Below are 21,298 nucleotides of genomic sequence, written 5' to 3'. Positions count from 1 at the left end.
TTTTTTTTTTTTTTTTGCTCTTATGCCCTGATCTTATATCTGATCTTTTCATGACGATCTGAACAAAACAAATCAGATTTTGACAAATGCGACCCAGGGCACTTAAACATGTGGTCCTAAATCTTATATGCATCGGATCTTTTCAAACATGGCCAGGTTGCATTGATTCGACCTGTACGCCATTGATACTCGTCAAACGTCACTGTTCTCTGTACTGGTATGTGGAAGAGGGAGGAAAAACAACAATAGTAGCGATGATAATGAGGCTTAAATTTTTATTGCGCTAGCCCAGATTGGACAACAATTTAAAAATCGCAAGATATGGTTCATCATAAGTATCCATGTTTACTTTCGTAAACACGGAGCACGCCTTTTGGTTGATAATTGAAGTGACATCTGAAGTTTGTTCATCCAGTCCCATCAAGTGGACGATAAATCTACAACAGGCAGAATAATTGTAAGGACTTAGGATGAGATTTTGGTGTGTGAATCTTTAAAGTGAGTAAATAAAAAAATATGTTGTGAGGCCAGCACACACTTTCTGAATATGATCTTAATCGCAGCCTTAGTCTTTATTATGCAACAGCTGGATCAAAGGGAAAGCAGAGGGTTGTTACATAAATGTGCTTGTTTTAATTTTAAACTGTTTATGTTACTAGGGGCAACATTTTATTTATTCTTGCTTAAAGATAAAAAAAAAAACATTTTTCCACTGAGCCAGGCTTCAGGCGGTTTCAGAGTTGATTTCACCTGAGTTAGTAAACAGCCTAAAGCAGACGCAGTGCGTCAAGGGGGCAAAGCTAGAATATTGCTACCCTGAACGCATCGTTCCAAAGGTGAGAAACGGTGGTGGTAGGGTCATGATGTGGGAATGCTGCTCTTCAGCAGGAATGGGGAAATTGGTAAGAGTCGATGAGGAGATGGACGGAGCTGATTAGAAGTCGGAAAAGCCTTCGGACTAGGAAAGAGTTTCAGTTTTCAGCTCAAAGTTCAGACCTAAATCTAATTGAGAAGAGATACTTGGAAAGTCTATTTTCACAAATAAATCTCAATCAAAGAACATGGAGTTTCACTTTGTTTACAAAGAAGCAGAGGCAGATATTATTTTTGTCTCTAGATGTGTGAAGTTGTAGAGACATGTCCCAAAAACGTGCAGATGTAATCCCATCAAAAAGGCAACCACCACATGTTGCCACCAGGGGGCTGAATCTGAGCGAACGCCACGCTTCTTGGAGGAAAAAAAGAAAACTGTGAATCAGTTTCCCTCCATTTCACATAAAATCCCAATAAAATACATAGAAGTTTACAGTTATAATTAAGGATGTGATTATTATTGTATTGTTTATCATTATTAAAGAAAAAGAATATAATAGAAACTGTGGTTTCTATTATAGTATAAAACTTTATTACTTTTGCTAAACTATTATGCCACATTATTTTTGATACATTTTTTGCTCCGTATTATGCTTCCCTAGATGCGACACAAAATCTGTAAAAGTTTGAGGAATGAATACTTTTGCATTCATTAATTTTAGTGCATAACAGTAAAAGTTTCTCAATACCTCCGTGAGGCACTGAAGATGTAAAGTTTAAAAACAATAAAGACGTTTTGCAGTCAGTCCTAAACGGTGGTTTATTTGTCTTCTAAAAACACCCAAACAACAATCCACCAGCAGTAAACACAACAAATGTTGCAGAAAAATGTAACCAAGGACGTTTTTTGTTCTACAATGACATTTCTTGCTCTCTCAGGAGCGACGCCAACATCTGCTCCTTTTTGGCAGCGAAGGCCTTCCTCTCTGCACAATCAATGTCAGATCGTTTTTTTTTTCTTTTCTCCCTTCAACAAAAACCTTCATCGTAATCTGCTGAGCGGCTGTTAGATAAACGAGGTACGGTGAGGAACACAGATAGAAAAAAGAAAGAAAGAGATTTAGAAATGGAAAAAAACAAAACAAAAAAACCCAACAGAAAATCAGGCTGTTTTCAGAGAGAACTCAGACATACAGAGGGACACGTCTCCGACGTTTCTGACGGGACGAGTTAAGGGTCAATAAAGCCAAGGGTGAAGGCCTGGATGTGAATAATTTAGCAGCAAACACTTTAAACAAGAAACAACTTTCTCCAAAACGAACCCACAATTACTTAAGTAGATATTCTGTCACAGATCACAGAGTTCAACTTATTGTGAATCATTTGCTTTCTTTTATCGCAGGTCAGATTTCTGTAGTACAGCAGCAAAAAGAATCATGAGATTAAAATCCATATTAGAAAGTCTGTAGAGATGCAGCTAAAAAAAGTTCAATATTTCTTGTCCCTCATTTCAGGAAGTGAAACTCATATTACAGACTTATCACACAAAGTCGAATATTTCCAGCCTTCATTTTTTAATTTGTAAATTTTGATAATTATAGCCTACAGATACTCAAAAGCCAAAATTCAATGTCTCAGAAAATTGTGAAAAAGTAAAAAACTACTCCTCAAAAGCTGCTGTCCTTCAGATTTTAGATGAATTTCTCTTCCAACACCTGAATCAAATGAATGGCTCGTTACCAGACTTTCCAATCTGTATAATACGAGTTTTACTTTCTGAAAATATTGACGTTTTTCTTGACATTCTCATTTTTTGAGCTGTAGCTGTCTCAAAATAATAGTCAAAAATAAATAAATAAACATCCTACCTGTGATTGTATGTGTTAGAAAAAGTGCTGGACGACATGATTATGATCAAAAATTCAACAAACATTAAAGAAACTTCTAGAAAAATCAACTAAATGGAAATGTTTAGACATAAACTGCAGTATAACTGGCATTTATGCTTTTAACTCAACTCAAAAATACTTTATTGATCCCAAAGGGAAATGAAATATTGTAACTCATATTTTACAGAAATAATCAGGGTCTCGTCTAGGAGTTTTGCAGGTTGTGTGTAAGGAAGCGTTTACCACCAACTGGATTATCTGACTGTGTTTGATGTGAACGAGTTCGATTCACTTCAGGCTATGGATACAAAACGTTGGACACGCTGCAGCTCTCAGCAGATGTCTGTGGTCCGAGCGACTCCAGCAGTTTTCTGACTCTCAGCTTGTGGTCCTCCGTAGGAAGTGGAACGCTGCTCTGGACCTAAAAGAACGATACGATCTTAAGTTTAGAGCCAAGTGAGACCAGCGACTTTAAGAGATCCTCTTTAACTCGGAGGAAAGTTGAACTGAGCTCAGAGGGGGACAACGACACAGCCGGAGCTACAATGGTCAGAGCATGGTAATGTGCTAGAATGGCCCAGTCAAAGTTCACTTGAAAATTGATTCTTTCATATTTTTGTACTTCAAAATGACCACATGTTCTTTTCTTTCACTATTGTCCACTACTTGGTGTGGGTTTGTTGCTGTAACCTGACATGATGTGGAAATGTTTGTCTTCAAATCAGACAAAATTGGTGTCAAATGTTTGTGCATCAACATTTTTGTTTGTGCCGCTAGAATTTTAAAGATATTAAGAAATGTTTCCAGAGGTCATGAAAGGTCAACCAGCCCCCCCACCCCCACCTTCTTCAAATCAGATAAAATTGGTGTCAATCAACTCGACTACATTTGTGCAGCAAAAATTTTTGTTTGTGCTGCTTTGGCTTTGAAGATATTAATGAAAGTTTAAAGTCAAAAAGTCGACCAGCTCTACACTTTTACAAAATCAAAATTACCTTTAAACATTTAGTAATATTTTCAAAGCCAAAGCAGCACAAACCATTTTTTTGCAGCACAAACCGGCACAAAAGTAGTCGAGTTGATTGACACCAAATTATTTGATTGAAGAACATAGGGGGCGCTGGCTGACCTTTCATGACCTGTAGAAGAATTTCTTAATGTCTTTAAAATGATAGCGGCACAAACAGAAAAATTTGCAGCACAAACATTTGACACAAATTTTGTCTGATTTGAGGAAGGTGATGGGCCAACTTCTCTCAGGTTCTCTACCTCCCAACATAGAGCTGATTTAACAAACTGCTTTGTTAAATCAGCTCCATTGTGTTTTTGTACTAGTTGGTGAAATCAGAACTGAGGCTTTTGAACATCACTTGGAATAACAGACCGCCTTCCCAAAGCGTCTGCTCTCATTAAATATTGAACCTTTCATAAAACAAAAACTGATTACATAAAAATCACTGAAACACTCCTTATATAACGGCTCTTTTTGTCCGACTCTAAAAGACGGTGATTAGATGGAAAGCGATTTTTTTAAAACACGTTCTGGGTTTTTAATCTGGTCAGATGTTCAAAAGCAAGGAAGAAAAAGAAAGGAAGGTTAAAGCTGCATCATATCATTTTGAATGTGAAACAGATGGAGGAAGAAAAAGCAAGGATGTGACAAAAATCACCAAATGTATCCAACAAATGAGACAAATAGAGATTTAAGTGAAAATCTTTCAAGTGCCATCACTTTGATGAAGCCAAAGACGAGGCATTTGACCAATCAAAGTGGCCCATTAGTTATACAGAAACACACACCGACTACGAGGTCCTGTAGTCTTCCAGTGAAGACTGGTAAACAACCCAGAGTTAAACTGGTAAATGTCCTGAAAGCACGCAGACACACAGGTGACTGATACGCCATCATTTGGTTCCACATCCATCACTAGTGAACACGTTGTACCGTGAAGTTTTAACTACGGCAGCGGAAAACATAAAACAAGCTGTGAGGGAAGAATCTGATCAATCCGAGCTTTTGGAAACACACACCTTTATTTAAAGGAACAGTACGCAAAGGCGCAGACAGACTGACGCATTTGCATGCAGTCACATAGTTCAGGATTCACAGGGGCACTGGGAGTTGCTCCAGTGAATGTGCCATCATGCCGTCATTCTGTCACTCTTGTACTCGGAGCTCTTTACTGAATACCAAATGCAGTTCTGGTCATTTCTGATTCAGATTCAATCTATTCGACCTGACGCCGCTATAAAGCTGACGAGGATGACAACGAGGATGCTGTTTAGGCGGCACGTTTTTAGCGAGGATGATCTGAGTGACGTTCGTGTCAGAACTGGGATCACAACAGAGCAGAGAAACTAACAACAGAGGAAAATGACACAGTTAAAATGTTTGTGTCTACCAAAAATGAGAGATTCTCTGATACGATGCTAATATCTGTATCGGTAGCGATAGTGAAAAAAATTCCATGCTCTGTGCTCTCAGCGAAGTCAGGCTTTATTGTTTATTTTACATTATATCTAGATATCCTAATTGCTCTTTCTGAGCCGTTTAAAAGAAGGGTTGTTGCAGTTTATTTTTTACATGTTTGACCAAGTTAGTCAACCTGTTTCTTTATTATTTATTTGACATTGGCTGTTATACTCCTATCTGAACTGACTGAACAAATCAAAGTTGTGTTGTTTTTACACGTTTGACCAAACTTATGAAGCTAATGGTGCAGAGTTATCATATAAATTTGTACAACCAACCAGCACATTCACGTCTGTATTTTATTATTATTTTTTTAAAAAAAAGAAACGTTTTAAGTCATTCCAGCTCTATTTTTCTATTTCGGAGCTCATAAATCTACATCAGTATCATAAGTTGAAAAAGTGGATTGGTGCATCCCTAATTTATTTACATTTATCCAGATTGAAATCATAAAGTGTGAGGCATTTATGTCAACTAAAGATGCACTGAAAAAATTAGCTAGTGACCAGAATAATGTACTTCTTGTGCATCTTCTTTTGCTTGCAGTGAACTGTGCACAAAGACCCAAACAAAGCCTCTGATTGATTTCATACAGGAAGAAAAAGAAAAATGTAATTTATTCCTTTGCAAATGTGCTCATTTTCCAGTTTAATGGCACACATCTCTATGGCAATACGGATGCCTGCTGTGGACATAAACCGCATCATTATTTTTAATAAATGTAATCATACTTCAGAAGACTCTTTTCAACATCATTTGGTTTTTTTGACATGTTTGTATCGTTATTGACAGAGTTATTCCAAAAAGCTGATTGCCTGCGACACGCTGCTCAGGTAATTACCGCCCCATTGTGATAACTCAGTTTTGCAATTAGATTGCACGAACATTAACCCGGAATCACTGCCCTCAGATTAGTTTTGATCTTTCCATAAATCTGCACTCATAAATTATACGTGAAACACCCCGAGGCAATAAATTGCATATTTCTGCTGGCCGACGACGTGTTGCTGCTTCGAGGGGAACGTTCCGCGCCGAGGAAACGGCGGTCTATGAAGGTTCCACCTGTTTGGATCCTGTCAGAACCCTCACAATGTTTGTGCACACGGCTCACCTGTGCAAGAAGCGACCTTAGTGCCCGTGCTGCCTCGTGGTTGAGCTCCTTTATCCCACTCCTCTCCACAGTATCAATCACACGGAGCAGGTCCGGCTCCCACAGGACCGCTGTGCTGCCGTACTGCAACAACTGCAAACAAGGCACACAATCAGAAAACCCCCCCAGAAAAATAGAAATGCACAACTCTTCCGTACGCACAGCGAGAGAATGAGGGATTGAAACAAATAGACAATCATATGTTAGTTAATATTTCAGTAAATGTACATTAGGGTGGGATTTAAAAGTAGTGGTTATCTTGTCTTGCAAATATTACAATAGAAAGTGGATTAAATGAGGCTCTTGTTCCTTTGCTACAGCACAAAGTCCTTTGAAACTGGTCATGGTTCCATGCAGCAGACTGAATGTGACACTAATTAAACCATAAGGATTAAAGGATCTAAACAATCCTGGTAGCTGCCATTTTTGCACAGTGTTGCAAACTATTTATTCAAGATGGTAACCATAAAAACGGTGAGTTATCTTAGCTACTAAGCCTGTTGGGTCCGAAAGCATGTGTTACACCAAGCAGTAAAAATAGCCTTTTCTTTTGTTGCATAAGCCATTTTGAGTCTATTCTGTAAGATTAGCTTATATCACTCATGTTAACTTGAATGACAAATATGGACTTCTTCTTTTGCACTTTGATCACTCCTCAGTTCATGATTTTATTTGTGTTATCCCTCCTGCGGTGGAAGGGTAACGCTCAGAAGGAACAAGCTAAATGTCACGGTCAGACGGTGTCAAAGTGGGGAATTGTCCCATCAGACCGTCAGTTCCCGAAACCACACTCAAAAAAACCTTGTAAAAGTGGGACAGTGCACAGACTAAAAAAACTTCTGGGGTCCAAGTGATCCTGTCTCTTAAGTCCACGGAAGGGATACGCATGCTATTTCAAGAAAGTACTTGAAAATGTTATTCGTACTTTAAATATGCTAAAAACATTGTCATGGCAAAAATAAGGCTTAAAAAAATCTGCAACACTGGTCGCAGCTTTTTGAAAAATGTGCTGCAAAATCAGTAATTTTAGGCCGCTATAATCACCAAAAGACTTTGCAGCGTCCTGATGAGACTGCAAAGCGAACAATTAAGGTGATACTTTATTTGACCAAATCAATTAAATCATGACAGAAATCCCAGATGCGTTGGTTAGTTTCAGGACTAGAGATATCTAGTAGTTCCAGCTATTCCTTCCCAGCAATATCTGAATGAAACATTCAAGACTTTTTCTGCAGTTCTCTTGCATTAACCTACATAACACAATATTCACCCTTTACCCTGGTTATGTAAACACGTTTATATTACGATACACATTAAATTTTCATGCTCAGAGAAGCGTTTGTGGGAAATAACTTACAAGTGTGATGAGTCTGAGAAGAGCGGGGTGCAGAAGGCATTTCTCTCCCGAGCTGAAATTGCAGTAGAGGAGGAACTGAGACCAAGGCTGACACACTGCCTGCTTGGCTAATTAAAACAAGAGACAAACCAAAAGAAAAGAAGAGGAAAATGAAAATTCACAGTCCAAACACAGAAAACTAAAAGCCTAAAACATCAAAGATTGTAAAACGTGGTTTGTGCTGCAGTGTTAACAGAAATAAAATATATATACATTGATTTGAATAGTAGAACTTGAGGGCTGCATGACATGAGTTCAATGCAATGACTTATTAATGAACTATTTCAGCTGTTTTGTACCTAAATCAGGATTCTTTCTTTTAAGGAAGCCCAGGAGGGAGTTCAGACAGTTGACCGACGTTCTCAGCAGCAACTCGTGTTTCTGAGAAGGAAAACATCCACACGACCGTCAGAGAAACCAACAGTACAGAACTGGAGAGCTGAAATTATTACTTTTCTCCTGAGAAAACGCATGTGAAATATCAGCAGCTCATGTTTACTAAAAACGCTCGAGAACAAGCCACTTCAAGTTGTTACATTGTTCGATGTGTTTTTTGGGGATTTTATGTGATTGATGGTTCGATATCGAGGCAACTGTGAAGTGGAAAGAAAATGATGCAAATTATCAAAACATCTGAGATAATCTGTGAATTCTTTCAGTTTTTCTGTGTCCATACTTTAAAGAACAAGCCTTCGTTACAAATCTTTTGTGCTAAGTCGTAAAGACGTTTCTTTCCTAAACCTCAGTCAAATGGGTTGGAGAGCATCTATGAACATTGAATTTCAATGTCTAGTTTCAAGGTGTGGACTTTGACTGTGCCATTCCATCACATGAATATCCATTTATCTAAGCCGCTTCTTTTTCTGGTTAATCAATTAAAATCCAGATGAAATATACTGAAGTTTGTGCCTGAATAGTGATACACTATTAAAAAAAAAGTACAAGCTGTTTCTTCTAGCAATGTGGAAACAAATAGACTCAAAAATCTTTAAGGAACCCAACAAAAATATTTTTGTTTCCACAGTTCTTTAAGAAGACGACAGAGGTGAGGAATGGCCGCACTCAGCACCACTTCTTAATCACAGGACCGGTCTGGACTGATGAAAGGATCCTTCTACACAGAAGGAAACGCATAAGGGAGTCGGGAGCGCTCCGTCACTACGCTCGTATGTCATCTTGACAACAGTAAGAAAGTGAGGCGACAGTGACAAATTGCAAGCTGCGACAGCCTGATGCGTCTTCAGCAGTTACATTTGTCATTAGATTGCTGTGATAAGCTGTCTGGTGGATGCAGAAAGGTGCGAGTTGTTCAATCTCTCTGGTGTAAAAACTCAATCGGCAGATTTTTAACAAATAGCTCAGACGGCCTTGTGTATTTAAACAGTCGTATCCTGGAAAACACAAATGTTTACTGGACAAAACAGTAGAGAGGATTTTATTTTATCCTTCAAGCAGGAAAAGCAGGGTACGCTCTTGCAAATTTCTAAAAAATACAATCATTTTGTTGAAGAAATAATAATAATAATGTGAACTCACTTGGGAGAAAATAAAGCAACAGATGCAGAGGGAGAAACAAAAAACGCAGACACATGCCCGCAGATGGACAGAGATGCATTCAGACACAGAAAGGACAACAAGATGACACGGGTGACAGTGACTGAGCAAGGTTTTAATAATGCATGCTTCTCCCACAGTACAGAAGCTGACAGGGAGCGCTGCATGGTGTCCAAAATTACAGAAGTAGGCCAGGAAGATGTATAAAACAACAGTGGAGTTATAACCTAAGCTACAGGCAGAGAGGGAGAGAGACAGGAGTCAACGGGACGGGCAGAAGGAGGCGAGAGAATCGGTGAAGGGACTGGAGCAAATCCTTCAGCCAGATGAGGATGCAAACATGAACGGAGGGAGAAGAGAGGAGCTGTGGCGCTTCCCTTCTGCAGCTGAACCGAAGAACCAAGAATAGAGAGAGCAAAATAGCAGAGGAGTGGTTTGGGAACTGTTACTCATATCAGCTGCAGAGCAGCAGACCACAGAGCACTGAACCATCGCGCTACCGCTTTTATTTATTTTTTTACACAAAGGGGAGATAAGGAGCCAAAGGTTGGTGCGCTGCAGCACAGACACAGTATTACAAGACACATACAGGCCTTGCAATAGTATTTGTAGTGCTTAAAAATCTAAAAACTGTGATGTGCATTTATAGCTTCTATTGTCTTTGCATTTCTAGAGAGACACACAGTCTTCTCTTCAAAACAGCTGTGCAGTTTCTGTGAACAAATCTCATCACCAATTCAGAAATAAGAAATAATTTAAACTTCTGCTCATCTTTTTAAAAACATAAGCAGGGTTTCCCACAGAAAGCTTGCTAAGCCTGGCGGTAGGAGTGTAGGGCTGTCATCCTGTGGCCCACCATGTTTTTGAGTTAAATGTTTGTTTTTTTAAAGTTGACAGGAAATTTGAAAATATGACTAGGTAATTATGTTTTATTGGAAGATATTCTTAGCAATACCTAAACTCCAACTGTAAAGTCTTAAAAATGGCAAACACAAAAACACTTGTTTCAGACGTTTCATTAGTGTCCAAAATTTGTTGGTTCTTTATCCATGACTTGACTTCATTTGCTGAAGTTCTCAGCATGGAGACCAGTAAAGATCAGCAGGAACTGGTGCTTAAAAAGAAAACCTACAACAATTAAACAAACAACTCTTAGCCTGGTGGGGTTAGTTAGTTAGCTGTTTGTTTGGTGGTAACCTGTGGAATTAGATAATTAGATATTATTTTTTTGAACATAAATTTTAGTATATAAACCACAACATGCCAGATTGTAATAACATAATTTGTGGGGTTCTCCAAGGCTTTGTGTTGATCCCATTTTTATTTATTTTTTCATTTTATGATCTGTTCAACTGGTTGAATGTATATAAATCTTTTAACATCATATCATCTCCTGTCTCTTTGATTTAAGCTGCACTGTTACTTCAAAAAACCGTGAAATCTTCAAACTAAATTGCTTGAATGGAAAAATTAATTACAAACTTGTTACAAAATAACTCCTTTGAACTGAACCTTTAAAAAAAACAAACTTGAAAAATAATCTTTTTCCAACCAATCAACGTCTCTTAAAACAACTTGTTCAAAACGGTTTGGATTTTAGAAACATTTCTAAACAATGGAGACGGTTATTGATGCTTGTATTTCCTCTTGTCTAAACTACAGTAACACATTTATCACATGGAGCAAATTCAACGTGTCCTAAACTATTAACAGGATCATTATTGGCACCATTTAATTTGCCCTTTGTCTTTTTATTAATGTTTTAATTTAATCATGTTTTCTGTGAAGCACTTCAGGATCCTAATCTATGAAAGGTGCAAAATAAATAAACTTAGAATGTGCTCAAATGTTGATATGCAAAGTCAGACACTTTCAATTTCAACGACCAACTTTCACTGTTTGATATTCATGCAGCCCAGGCTGACACTGCATTGCAATGAAGATATATTGTACAGCTCTGTACTAGGAAACCGCAGGTCATATTTAGTGTTGGCATGAACAATTTGCATATAGAATTTGAATTACAGCATAATAACAGCATTCAAGCACTCTTTTTGCGACTGTGATATTGCCGACATGAATATTGCAGAACGTGATTCCACATGTGGTGCAGCACCTGCATAAGAAGACCGCTGAGAGTGATTAGGAGGCACTGGGCCCCCGTCGAGCCAAGTGGGTACAGCGCTCCATCTTCAGGCGCCAGAGGCCGGGGCCCGACTAGTCCGGGCCCGGTGCTCAGACACACCACTGGTGACGCCAGGTCAGCGTCAAGCAAAGCCTGCAGCATCCGAAGGTAGCTGACTAGAGAGGAAAATGAGAAAGAGGTAAGATAAAAAATAAAAAAGGTGCATTTCAGTAAATTATTTCAGCAGTTTAATTTAGAAAGTGAGACTCATACATTGTTAATAGATTAATGGATATGGCTTACAGCGGATGAAAAGTATCTCTATGTACTGTTCAGTGTTTGCACTTGGCTGGGGCTCCTTTTGCATGAATTACTGCATCTATTCTAATACAGTCTCTGTTTTAGAAGTAGCTAAACATATTTGGAGGCCACATTCTGGATGAATGTCTGTGTGACGACTCATGAAGTTCTGACTTGAGCCGCTGTCCACACCTTATGAACCTCTTCGATAATCGTATTATCATTTATCGTGAAAAACGTCTAATGATAGGAATTTTGATTAATTGCTGCAAGATTAAATTTCACCTAATGATGTTAAAAAAAAAAAAACTGACAGAATTGTCAGAAATGTTATTTTTACCATTTCCTTTACTGTTTTTTCCAGAAGATCTGATGAATAAACTGGTGAACAAAGACAAGACGGACATGGAAAGAAAACAGCAAACACAAGTTGTAAAAGCTCAGAGTGGTACATGACTGACTGGATGATTGGAAAAACCTAACAGCAGCAGAAAGTGAGGCAGAGTGGAAACAAGTAAAGGCAAACCAGAGCAATTTTTGAACCGATACGTGTCAGAGAGCTCAGGCAACGAGTTGAAGATGTCTGAGTGCAGAGAGAGAGAGAGAGAGAAGGTCTAAGGAACAATAACCAAGCCCAAAAACTGCGACTAAAAGAGAAGAATCCAAACTAAAAGGGGCCAACCATCTGAAACACACTGACGCCATGAACACCCAGATCTAATCGCCCTGAGGAACAAGCCCTAATTAGTGCGCACAAAAGAGGAAACTAAGACAGAGATGAAAAAAAAAAGCAGTGCTGGAACGGCAAACATTGGGGAGCTAAAAACTGAGACAGTGAGATGGAGAGGAGCGAGCGGAGAGGGAGGGAAAGAGAGATCGGTGCGCAGAAGGAGGGAGCCAATAAATCACAGTGACCCTGACAGGCTACTTATTCAGCTGACAGACAGAGACACAGGAGCAGCAGGGATGATCCGTCTACGAGCGCCACAGTGGTTTGTGGGACATTTAATATGATGAGTGAGCGTGAAACGCAAGCATGGGGTTAGGAGACTCCACTAAAGATGAAGCTCTGACAGGAAGTTTGCAGAACTTTATGCAAACTGGAGGTAAGAGAGTCGGATTAGCATCCTGTGATTCACGCAGCATGTAAAAATGTTTCATACTCTGGGAGAACTTGTGTTAACCAGACTGCGTGGGAAAACACTAAAGTGTGTGTCATTAGCTGTGTCTCCATTAGAGATGTGCGCAAAACATTCCTGACATTCTGCGAATGTTGAAAAAAAAAAAAAAACTACAATATTTTCATTTATAAAGAGATGAAATTAAAATCACATGGGAATACGGTTGTTCATGTGAAAAGCTCTGAAAAAAAACCAGCATGTTGCTGCTGTATGCAAACTGGTGTGATGAGGGAAAAAAACAAGTTTCCGTTGCACCAATTTTGATGCAGTTGGAAAAAGTACATCATCGTAGCATAATTAGTTTTTTTATTAAATCGAAAAACATGAATTTTTTCAAAATTGGCTCGTCTCGATTTAGTGAATTTATTTCCGTAATTCTGGTGAGTGGCAGGTTGCAGACATGAATAGAGACAAAAAACAAAACCACGAGTCAATCAAAAATTAATCAATTCTCCAAAAAAATCACACTTAGATAAACCTTTTCTTTCCTGAAAGAACTAGTCTTAAAACATTAAAAACATTGTCGTTACCCAGCAAGAGATTGTCTGTGTTTCGTTTTTGGCAAAACAGTCGGTGCACGGCTGTGTCCAGACTCCAAATGATGCTCTTATGAACCTTACAAAAGAGATAAACATGAGAGAGAGGAAAGAGGGAAAAAAATGTAAGTGCGAGGCAATCAGAGAGTTAAGGATTAAGGTTAAAATCGTCGTATTCAAGAATCTATTACACCTCCATTGTGAGCAGAATAAAGCAGAGCAGATTTGCACTGTGATACATATCAAATGAATGCAATTGTTCCCTATTCCACAGCCACAGTCGGCTCTTTTAGTCACGTTTGCTGAGTGTTGTGTGTCTCGCCCTTGACTGTTTCTGTTTTTGTGTGAATTTCAGCCCTGGAGTTGTGATAAGAGCTGAGACAAGCGGCGGTGTGTACCTGAGTGGAGTGAACGCGCTGCAAGGTAATGAGGGAGGAGAGGAGAAGATGGCTGCAGCACAGCAGAGCCAAAGGAGGACAGGAGGGCGGAGGGGGGGACGGAGTGGAGGAGGAAGAGACGACTGTCTGCAGCTGGTCCATCAGCCCACGGTTGGAGAGCAACACGGAGACCGCTGCAAAGAAGACCATTCATGGGATTTGTCATTTTATGCTTTGCAATTGCACACAGAGGTCATGTTAACTGAATATTTTTCAGTTTGTGGCCTTTTGCACCGATGGAAAAGGAAAAACATCACAAATCATTCTTTAATTTTCCCCAAAGTAGAGCAATTGGGATTTTGCGGTAAGACATTTAATCCCCAAGAACGTGAATAACCATCAAGCCACCAGTTTGGCCGTCTGGGCACCAGAGTTATAAGTGGAGACTTTAGTACAATCTCTTGATTTCATCGCTCGCTTGACAAATTCTACGGCACCAATTTCACACAACCCAGACCAGCAGGGCTTCTTTCTGAAAGCGAATCTAAAAGCATAATCACGGCTCCTTCATATCTTTCCAAGCTCAAACGTAGTTCTCGATCATTTTTAGCCATTTTTTACAGAGTAAACACAAAACTTCACTTTCGATTTACTGCAGATATTCCTACAGTGTAACCTCGGTCTAATTTCAATCTACAAGACAGCATTAAGATTTCAATCTACCAACGGTGGGAAAAGGTGATGAATTTTCTTCGGCTCCAGGCGATACAGTGATCCTTTCTGATCTCAGCCACACATGGTTGTGAGGGGAGAGTTATGTAATGCAAAAATAAAAAATAAGAAATACAGCTCCGAGTACAGTGAAGAATCATTTTTTGTCTATCGGCAGATTTTTTTTTCACCTGCTGTGTAAAATGTGACCATTCCAAGATGAGAAAAGAAAAACCTGGAATGAAATTAATGCAAGTCTGAAAGGAAAGTTGTGCCTTTGAAGGCTGATCTTGACAACCTTTGTTACATTTTATCCGATTGGCTGATTCTAACATGAAACCAATCATATCTAAATCCGCAAAGGTCTAAAAATCACCTACTGTTTCCATCGGTTCACGTCTGCATGCATGTGATCAACCAGAGTCACCCGACTGCTGTCATTGTGTTGTGAGATCAATGATTCAAGGTGTAGTATGAACTGTCCTGGTGTGTTGTTGAAGTGGACCCAAATGCAGCAGGCAACAGATGAAGTACAGTTGAGAATATTTAATAAAACAAAAACCAGAAACCAAGTTACAAAAAGGAACGTCCAGGGAAGCACAAAAAATACAAATAAAAATCAGAGACGAGGAGATCACAGAAGACCATGAGGAGAGGTGAAGTAAAGAAAGAAACGAGGTGAACAGGCAAGTAGTGACCGACAAAGGGAGCTTAAATACAGGTAATGTGAGCTTGACAAAAGACCTGGACTGATGAGCTAATTAATTGCAGGTGTGAGCAGCAGGAGCAGGAGCCAGGCTGAGGAGGGGGAAAGAGAAAGTGACACAGGAGAGCGAGGGAGAGAATACAGGGAAATGGGGATTAATTTTAACACTAAAGAATAATTAGACTAAAGAAACATGATAAAATAAAATAACTAGAAACAAGGACCATAACTAGAATCACTAAGGAAGAACAGGAGTGGAAAACAGGACAAGCTAAACAGAAAAACTAAGGGACACCATTAAAGACAAAAATCCAAAACCAAACTCAAACAAACCCAGATCCCAACGATAAAACCTGATATTGCACCAGTCCAGCTCAGAATCGGCAGGTCAGACTTTTTAAAGATTATGATTGGCCAAAAAAACTGCAATCTGTTAACCACTACTACATAGATCTCAATAATAGGACAAAATTTGAAAAACTAAAATGCTTAACATAATAGAATGGTTTAAAAACATAACGGTAGCAATTTGTACAATTACTGCTAAAAGAAAACACACTGATTGATGTAATAATAGCATTGTTTTCTGTAGGGATGCATGATATGCGAGTTTTGATATCCGATATGCTGATATACTAAAACTCAGTTGGCCAATAACTGATACCAATACCGATATTTATCCAGAGCTTGTAAAATGGACTGCTGGTGAGGTTTTTACCTGCTCTCTCACTTTTCCTTTTGGCCACCATTAACTCATCGCAACGGTCAGAATGGTGATTCTAGAGGTGGTTAATTAGGTTTGAAGTGTTGGAGGACATTGTTGTTGCTCCTCCTCACATCAGTGATGCTGGGCAGCCATTGCAAACAGCAGTTCTGCTGTCAGCTTCCGACTCTTTAAAAAAACTTCCACACTGCTGACACTGAGGCGCGCGTGACGCCATGATGTTGTGCTGCAGACCTCATTGTCACTGGTTTGTCATATAAAAACAACACCATTTATACTGGTTATTTTGACGAAATGGCTGATATTAAATTAAACTTTACATCTAACATCGGTCGATACTGATAATATTGTGCATCTCTAGTTATCTGAACTATTTTCTCATTGTTATTTTGATGCCACTTTATAGTGGACCATTTTATAGTTCTGTTCTTTATAAAATTGTAGAAGGCTAGTTGAGCTAAGTGTAATTTCAAATAATTTCAAAATAGTTTTACGTTAACGGAGAGAGAGAGCAGTTTCTCTAAAATAAAACAGGTTACTCCTGCTGTTTTTCTGGGATCTCATCAATAGGACTTTGAATCCTTGGAAAGTAATGATGGCAGCTGTTTTTACATCACCTAAGCTTATCAAAAACGATGCTGTAATCATATAAAACATGGCCCAGCAGTAAAGTGGTCAATGTACGGGTTAGCCTCGTCCTGGCAGAAGATTTCCATTTCACATACAGGAATCTGGTAGGATCCCCGCACCATCGGCTCAAACACTCACTGGTCTCAGGCTGAAACGACTGAACTCACCACACATGAAGAAGCAGCAGCAGAGAGAGAAAACAGACTGGCTGCAGCAGAAGCACCAATACAGAAAAATAGTACTGGCGTAATAAGACTTTCCCTCCCATGTGGATCCCTGCTCTCTTGCTACCAAGCGCCACCTTATTAACCACAATGCAGCTCATTGCTGACCTCTGCTGAGCTTTTTCTCCTCCATGGGGTCTTGAGCAGGGAAATTCAACTTGTGTAACCAATCACATCAGATGGTGTGTGTGTGTGTGTAATTTTGTTCACATATTTGTTTTGTCTTTGATTTCAGGGAAGACATTTTTAATTTGGGTTGTTTGGATTCCTGTTGCAAACAAAGTTAAACTGCAAATCAAATGAAAACAAAAAAGTATTCAGAGCTGATGCACTAATTACTTTTTGTCTGACTGAGTTTTGGCAAATTGCTAACAAAATGTCTTTGTTCCATAATCATCATGCAGCGATTGATGATCATCCAAAAAGCTTGTTTTGACTAATTTGATGTTTATTTCTGCTGGACCATTTTTTGTCAGAAAGGGTTAGGATTTATAATATTCAGCATCAAAAAAACAAACAAAACAAAAACAACCCAAATTTTTATTTTTGTTGAATAATGCATGAGCCGCTTCAAATTGTGGTATGTAAATTTTCAGTTTATCTGTTTTTGGGAGATAAGCAACATTTTTATTTATTCATTTTAATTTAAACAGGAGCTTTTTTCAGTTCCTGTGAAATGCCAGAAATTAATCAACATGATTCTGTGTGAGCAAGTAAATTTGTTCTCGCTGTTCAAGACAAGCAGAGGCAGGCAGGTTTTGGTGCAATTTTATAAACATCACTCTGGATAACTAGCAAAAAAGATTAAAATAAAAAAAGTCAGTATCAGAGTTAGGGAAAAAAACATTTTCACCATTTAGTCTTTCGTAACATTTGTGTCTAATGCAGGCATGTAATGCAGTGAGAATTTATCAATCATATGGCAACAAATTTGATAAATTAAATAAATTAAACATTTCTGTATATTTTATCATTTTGTTATTGATCTTATGTAATGTTCTTGTTCTCTGGAAGCTATAGTCATCAAAATTACAAGAAATAACGTATTTAATGTTTAATGAATCTATATGATAAATAAGATCTGAAATGAGTGAAGACAAATTTTGAAATTTTTCCCATTTTTTGAGGTGTAATAAAGAAATGATGAAACCCTATCGCAGAGGACAGATGACAGAGGAATTACTACGTACTATGCATTCATGGTCTACACCTGTAATATATTCAGTGACATTTGTTTAATTCAGCATGAAAAGTTTCATAAGGTAAAAAGGTGGAAATGTGTTCTGGGTTTTAAACTATAACTGGGTTTTACTATCAAACAGCAGAAAATGGCCAGAAGCAACTTTTTTGTTGCTTAGAAGAGAAAAAATATTGAATTTTATTTTTCCTGCAGCTCGTTATCTGTGGTCTTTGTTTGCTGCAAGCCCAAAACAGGAAAAACAGCGAGATTTTTACTTATTTTTCCATTTATCACAGGTCAAAGCTTCAATTGCAACATTTACCAACATTGCTATCACTTTTATATCCTGTAACAACCCATTGAATCAGCTAAGAAGATTAAAATGAATGTCAGCGCAACAATCCTTCCACGTTTAAGGACAGAAAGTCTTTTTTTCCCCACATTCCCATCGGGGATTCATGACAGTGTGAATCCCCAACCAGTTTAATGCCATAATTTATCTACTCTAGTTTTTTCTCTTGCTGCCATTTCGTGTTTGGAGCTCTAATTACTAACCTTGTTAGACGCCACCAGTACCGAATGTGAATGTTTGTAATTCCTTCCTCAGTCTTAACATTTTAATCAGGAGTTAAAAAAAAAAAACAGGCAGCGCTTATAAACGATGCGACGTCAAGAGAAACAGGAACAGAAATAAATGGGAGCTCAGTCAAACAGGCAGAGCTAAAAGGCGCCTCACCTCGGTCACTGCTGTGTGTCGGGGACAGACGCAGGCAGCACTGCAAGAAGTTGAAGGCAGGCAGCAGGCTCTCTGTGTCGGTAGGCTTCAGCATCCCAGCTACGCTACTCACTGACACACACACACACACACACACACACATCAACAATGCCTGAGTAGGTGAAATTACTCAAAATTAATTAAGTTCTTATAGGTTGAGTAACTTCATGAGTGTGCTAATCCTCTGTAACAAAATCTACAATTTTAAAAGTAACCATGTTTGTTACACAAAAACAACAATCATCAATAAAACAATGAAACACACCGTGTGTAACATGCTTTCTGGCAAAGAGGGCCGTGTCGGCACCAGTGTTTAAAAACCGACTTTACCCCTTTGGTCACATTTTGTCGTGCGACAACCACAAACTTTTTTCCGCATGTACTTTTCCCCCCGATGGTTTTCTCCAGACAATGAGTCGATCTCGAGAAAACAAACATTTGCTTTCTTGAGGTTATGAGATGACTCGAGTGCGTAAAACTCACCAATCATCCGCCTCGAGAAAACCGTCGGGGAAATTAACTCGTTCACAAATTAATTGAAACCGACGAAACGAGTTGAACGAGAATTATACACAGAGAACGTAACTTTAAATTTTGCATTCAGATGGAGATGCGTTTGTACTCAAAGTGGGGTACAAAATTAACATCGACGTGATAATTGTCAACGTTTTTGTAACCGTGGCAACCTTCTTTGAAAGCAAAGGTTTTATTCCAGCAAAGTACAGAAAAATCCAACCAATTCCATAAAATCCTAATAAATTACTATAAAAATTGTGATTATGACACAGCAAAATGTGAGAAAGTAAAAGAAGAACATTATAAGCTTTACTTGTTGATGTACTATACACTTATGCTTCCATAATCTATAGGAATAAACTAGTTTAGCGTCTCTTCTGCTGCATCTCTGACAACGTTCATCTGAAACCCAACACGTTTTGCTGTGCTTTCGTGAAGCAGGGAGTTAGATGACGCAGACAGGCCACGCAAACGTGACAGAGGGAGTGATTAACGCTACATTTCCATCTCACCGTGGTAGAGCAGCTTGAAACACACTCCCTCCATGTTACTGTAGATGGAGGGTGAAGGCGGGTCGCTGGCCTGCGTCAGACAGAGCAGCTTCAGCACCACGGGGAGCGAGCTGGCCGCTTGACAAAGACGGGGAGAAAACACAAAGCATGAAAATATCGAGAGATCGGTGTGCTGTGTGAAAAAGACAAGAGACCGGCGAAGCCTAAACACTTCCACTTCTCATCTAGAATTAGCATAAACTCATTATTTAGCCCAAGAAAAGGATGTTCTCAGAGCATTTGTCAAAGCCAAAAAACACAGAGCGTGGCTTTAAACTAGCATAGTTCAGTCTGGAGAAAACTCCGACATTCACGTCTGGATCTAATCATGTTTTGGTTTGCAGCCAAAGTGCTAGGCAGAAATCAAAGTAAATACTTTACATCCCAATCCAGGGAGGAAGAAGGAATCGAAGCAATGAGAAAACGAAGCGGTTACACAGAAAAGACCAGCAGTTGTGTTTTTTTTTTTGTTTTTTTCTTTTTTATTGCCTGAGTGCATTGCACTAAAATATCTCCCCTGGAGGTGCTGCCACACGGGAGCTAATATAGAGCTTGTATGAATGCAAATTACATTGAACTGTACTTGAACGTGTTCAAAGATAGCCATCTTTAATTCCCTGCAGACGCTAAACGAGCAGAGAGCAGTCGGAGGCGAACTGCGGCAACAGTTGCTGAAGCCCTGGCAGTTTCTGCCCTTCATCTGCTCTCATTAACCTGGTCAAACAGACGCTGCAGTGGAGCTGTCTCAGGGCGCTGCACGTATCTGTTAAACTTCCACACATGGAAATAAATTATCTTTTTTTTTGCTTGCATATTCATTAGCGTTTTGTCAGCGCCTCCTATGTGATCATTTCTTGCTTGAATTTCTAATTTACGCCTCGTTGAGATTCAAACCGCATCTCGTTATTTTGTTGTTCGCAACACAACTCGAGAAGATTCCTGCTCCAGCGATGCAGAGACGAGTTGTGGAGGCTCGCTGAAAATGTCAAGGAGGTGTGCGCTTAATTAGAGTTACCTTCGTTTGCCTCCACGAAGTTTGTTTTCTGTTTTTGGAGATCAATAATTCACAGAGAAAACACACGGTGGAGTCGACTCGTGTTAAACAGATCCGACCCGTAACCAAGGTTATGCTGTTTAAACAGCGAATCTGAAGCTATTTTCCCCAAATAAACAATGTGCACAAAAATAAATAAAAATCTCTGGCCTGAAGGCAAACCAATACTAAAATTGAATAAGCTAAATCAATATGGCAGTTCTATCTAGGTAAACAAGTGTGTTGCATCACACTGGCTTTGCTGTCAGAGGGGAATCGGTGCTACATAAATGAAATTGATGATCATCTGGTCCGACGTTAGTCAAGAAAGACTTCAGGAAAATGATTTAATGAATTTATTCATGTTTTCAGAAGAGACTTCTGCATTCCCCCCCCCCCCCCCCCCCTCCAACCAAACCCACGACAAACACAAAAAAAAATATAAAACTAAATA

At 39.0% G+C, this 21,298-nt stretch overlaps 1 protein-coding gene across 2 annotated transcripts in view; it reads right to left on the bottom strand.

Moving 5' to 3' along the window:
- Window positions 1-1,607: 1,607 nt before the first annotated feature.
- Window positions 1,608-21,298, bottom strand: part of mei1 (meiotic double-stranded break formation protein 1) — a 68,407-nt gene continuing 48,716 nt past the window's right edge. For both annotated transcript variants that reach the window (XM_015037720.1, XM_015037721.1), the window contains 10 exons: window positions 19,773-19,889; window positions 18,706-18,816; window positions 13,816-13,988; window positions 13,412-13,496; window positions 11,392-11,576; window positions 8,021-8,102; window positions 7,683-7,789; window positions 6,287-6,418; window positions 3,011-3,123; window positions 1,608-2,030 (listed from right to left, as the gene is read on the bottom strand). In XM_015037720.1, coding sequence (XP_014893206.1) covers window positions 1,976-2,030; window positions 3,011-3,123; window positions 6,287-6,418; window positions 7,683-7,789; window positions 8,021-8,102; window positions 11,392-11,576; window positions 13,412-13,496; window positions 13,816-13,988; window positions 18,706-18,816; window positions 19,773-19,889 — 1,160 coding nt within the window. In that variant the 3' untranslated portion in view covers window positions 1,608-1,975. The remainder of the gene's footprint in view (window positions 2,031-3,010; window positions 3,124-6,286; window positions 6,419-7,682; window positions 7,790-8,020; window positions 8,103-11,391; window positions 11,577-13,411; window positions 13,497-13,815; window positions 13,989-18,705; window positions 18,817-19,772; window positions 19,890-21,298) is intronic.

The sequence above is a fragment of the Poecilia latipinna genome, unplaced genomic scaffold, assembly GCF_001443285.1.
Source record: "Poecilia latipinna isolate Pla-1442-1.1 unplaced genomic scaffold, P_latipinna-1.0 Scaffold417, whole genome shotgun sequence".
NCBI classification, from domain to species: domain Eukaryota; kingdom Metazoa; phylum Chordata; class Actinopteri; order Cyprinodontiformes; family Poeciliidae; genus Poecilia; species Poecilia latipinna.
The sequence above is the reverse complement of the archived record's forward strand: the minus strand, read 5'-3'. Positions and strand labels throughout refer to the sequence as shown.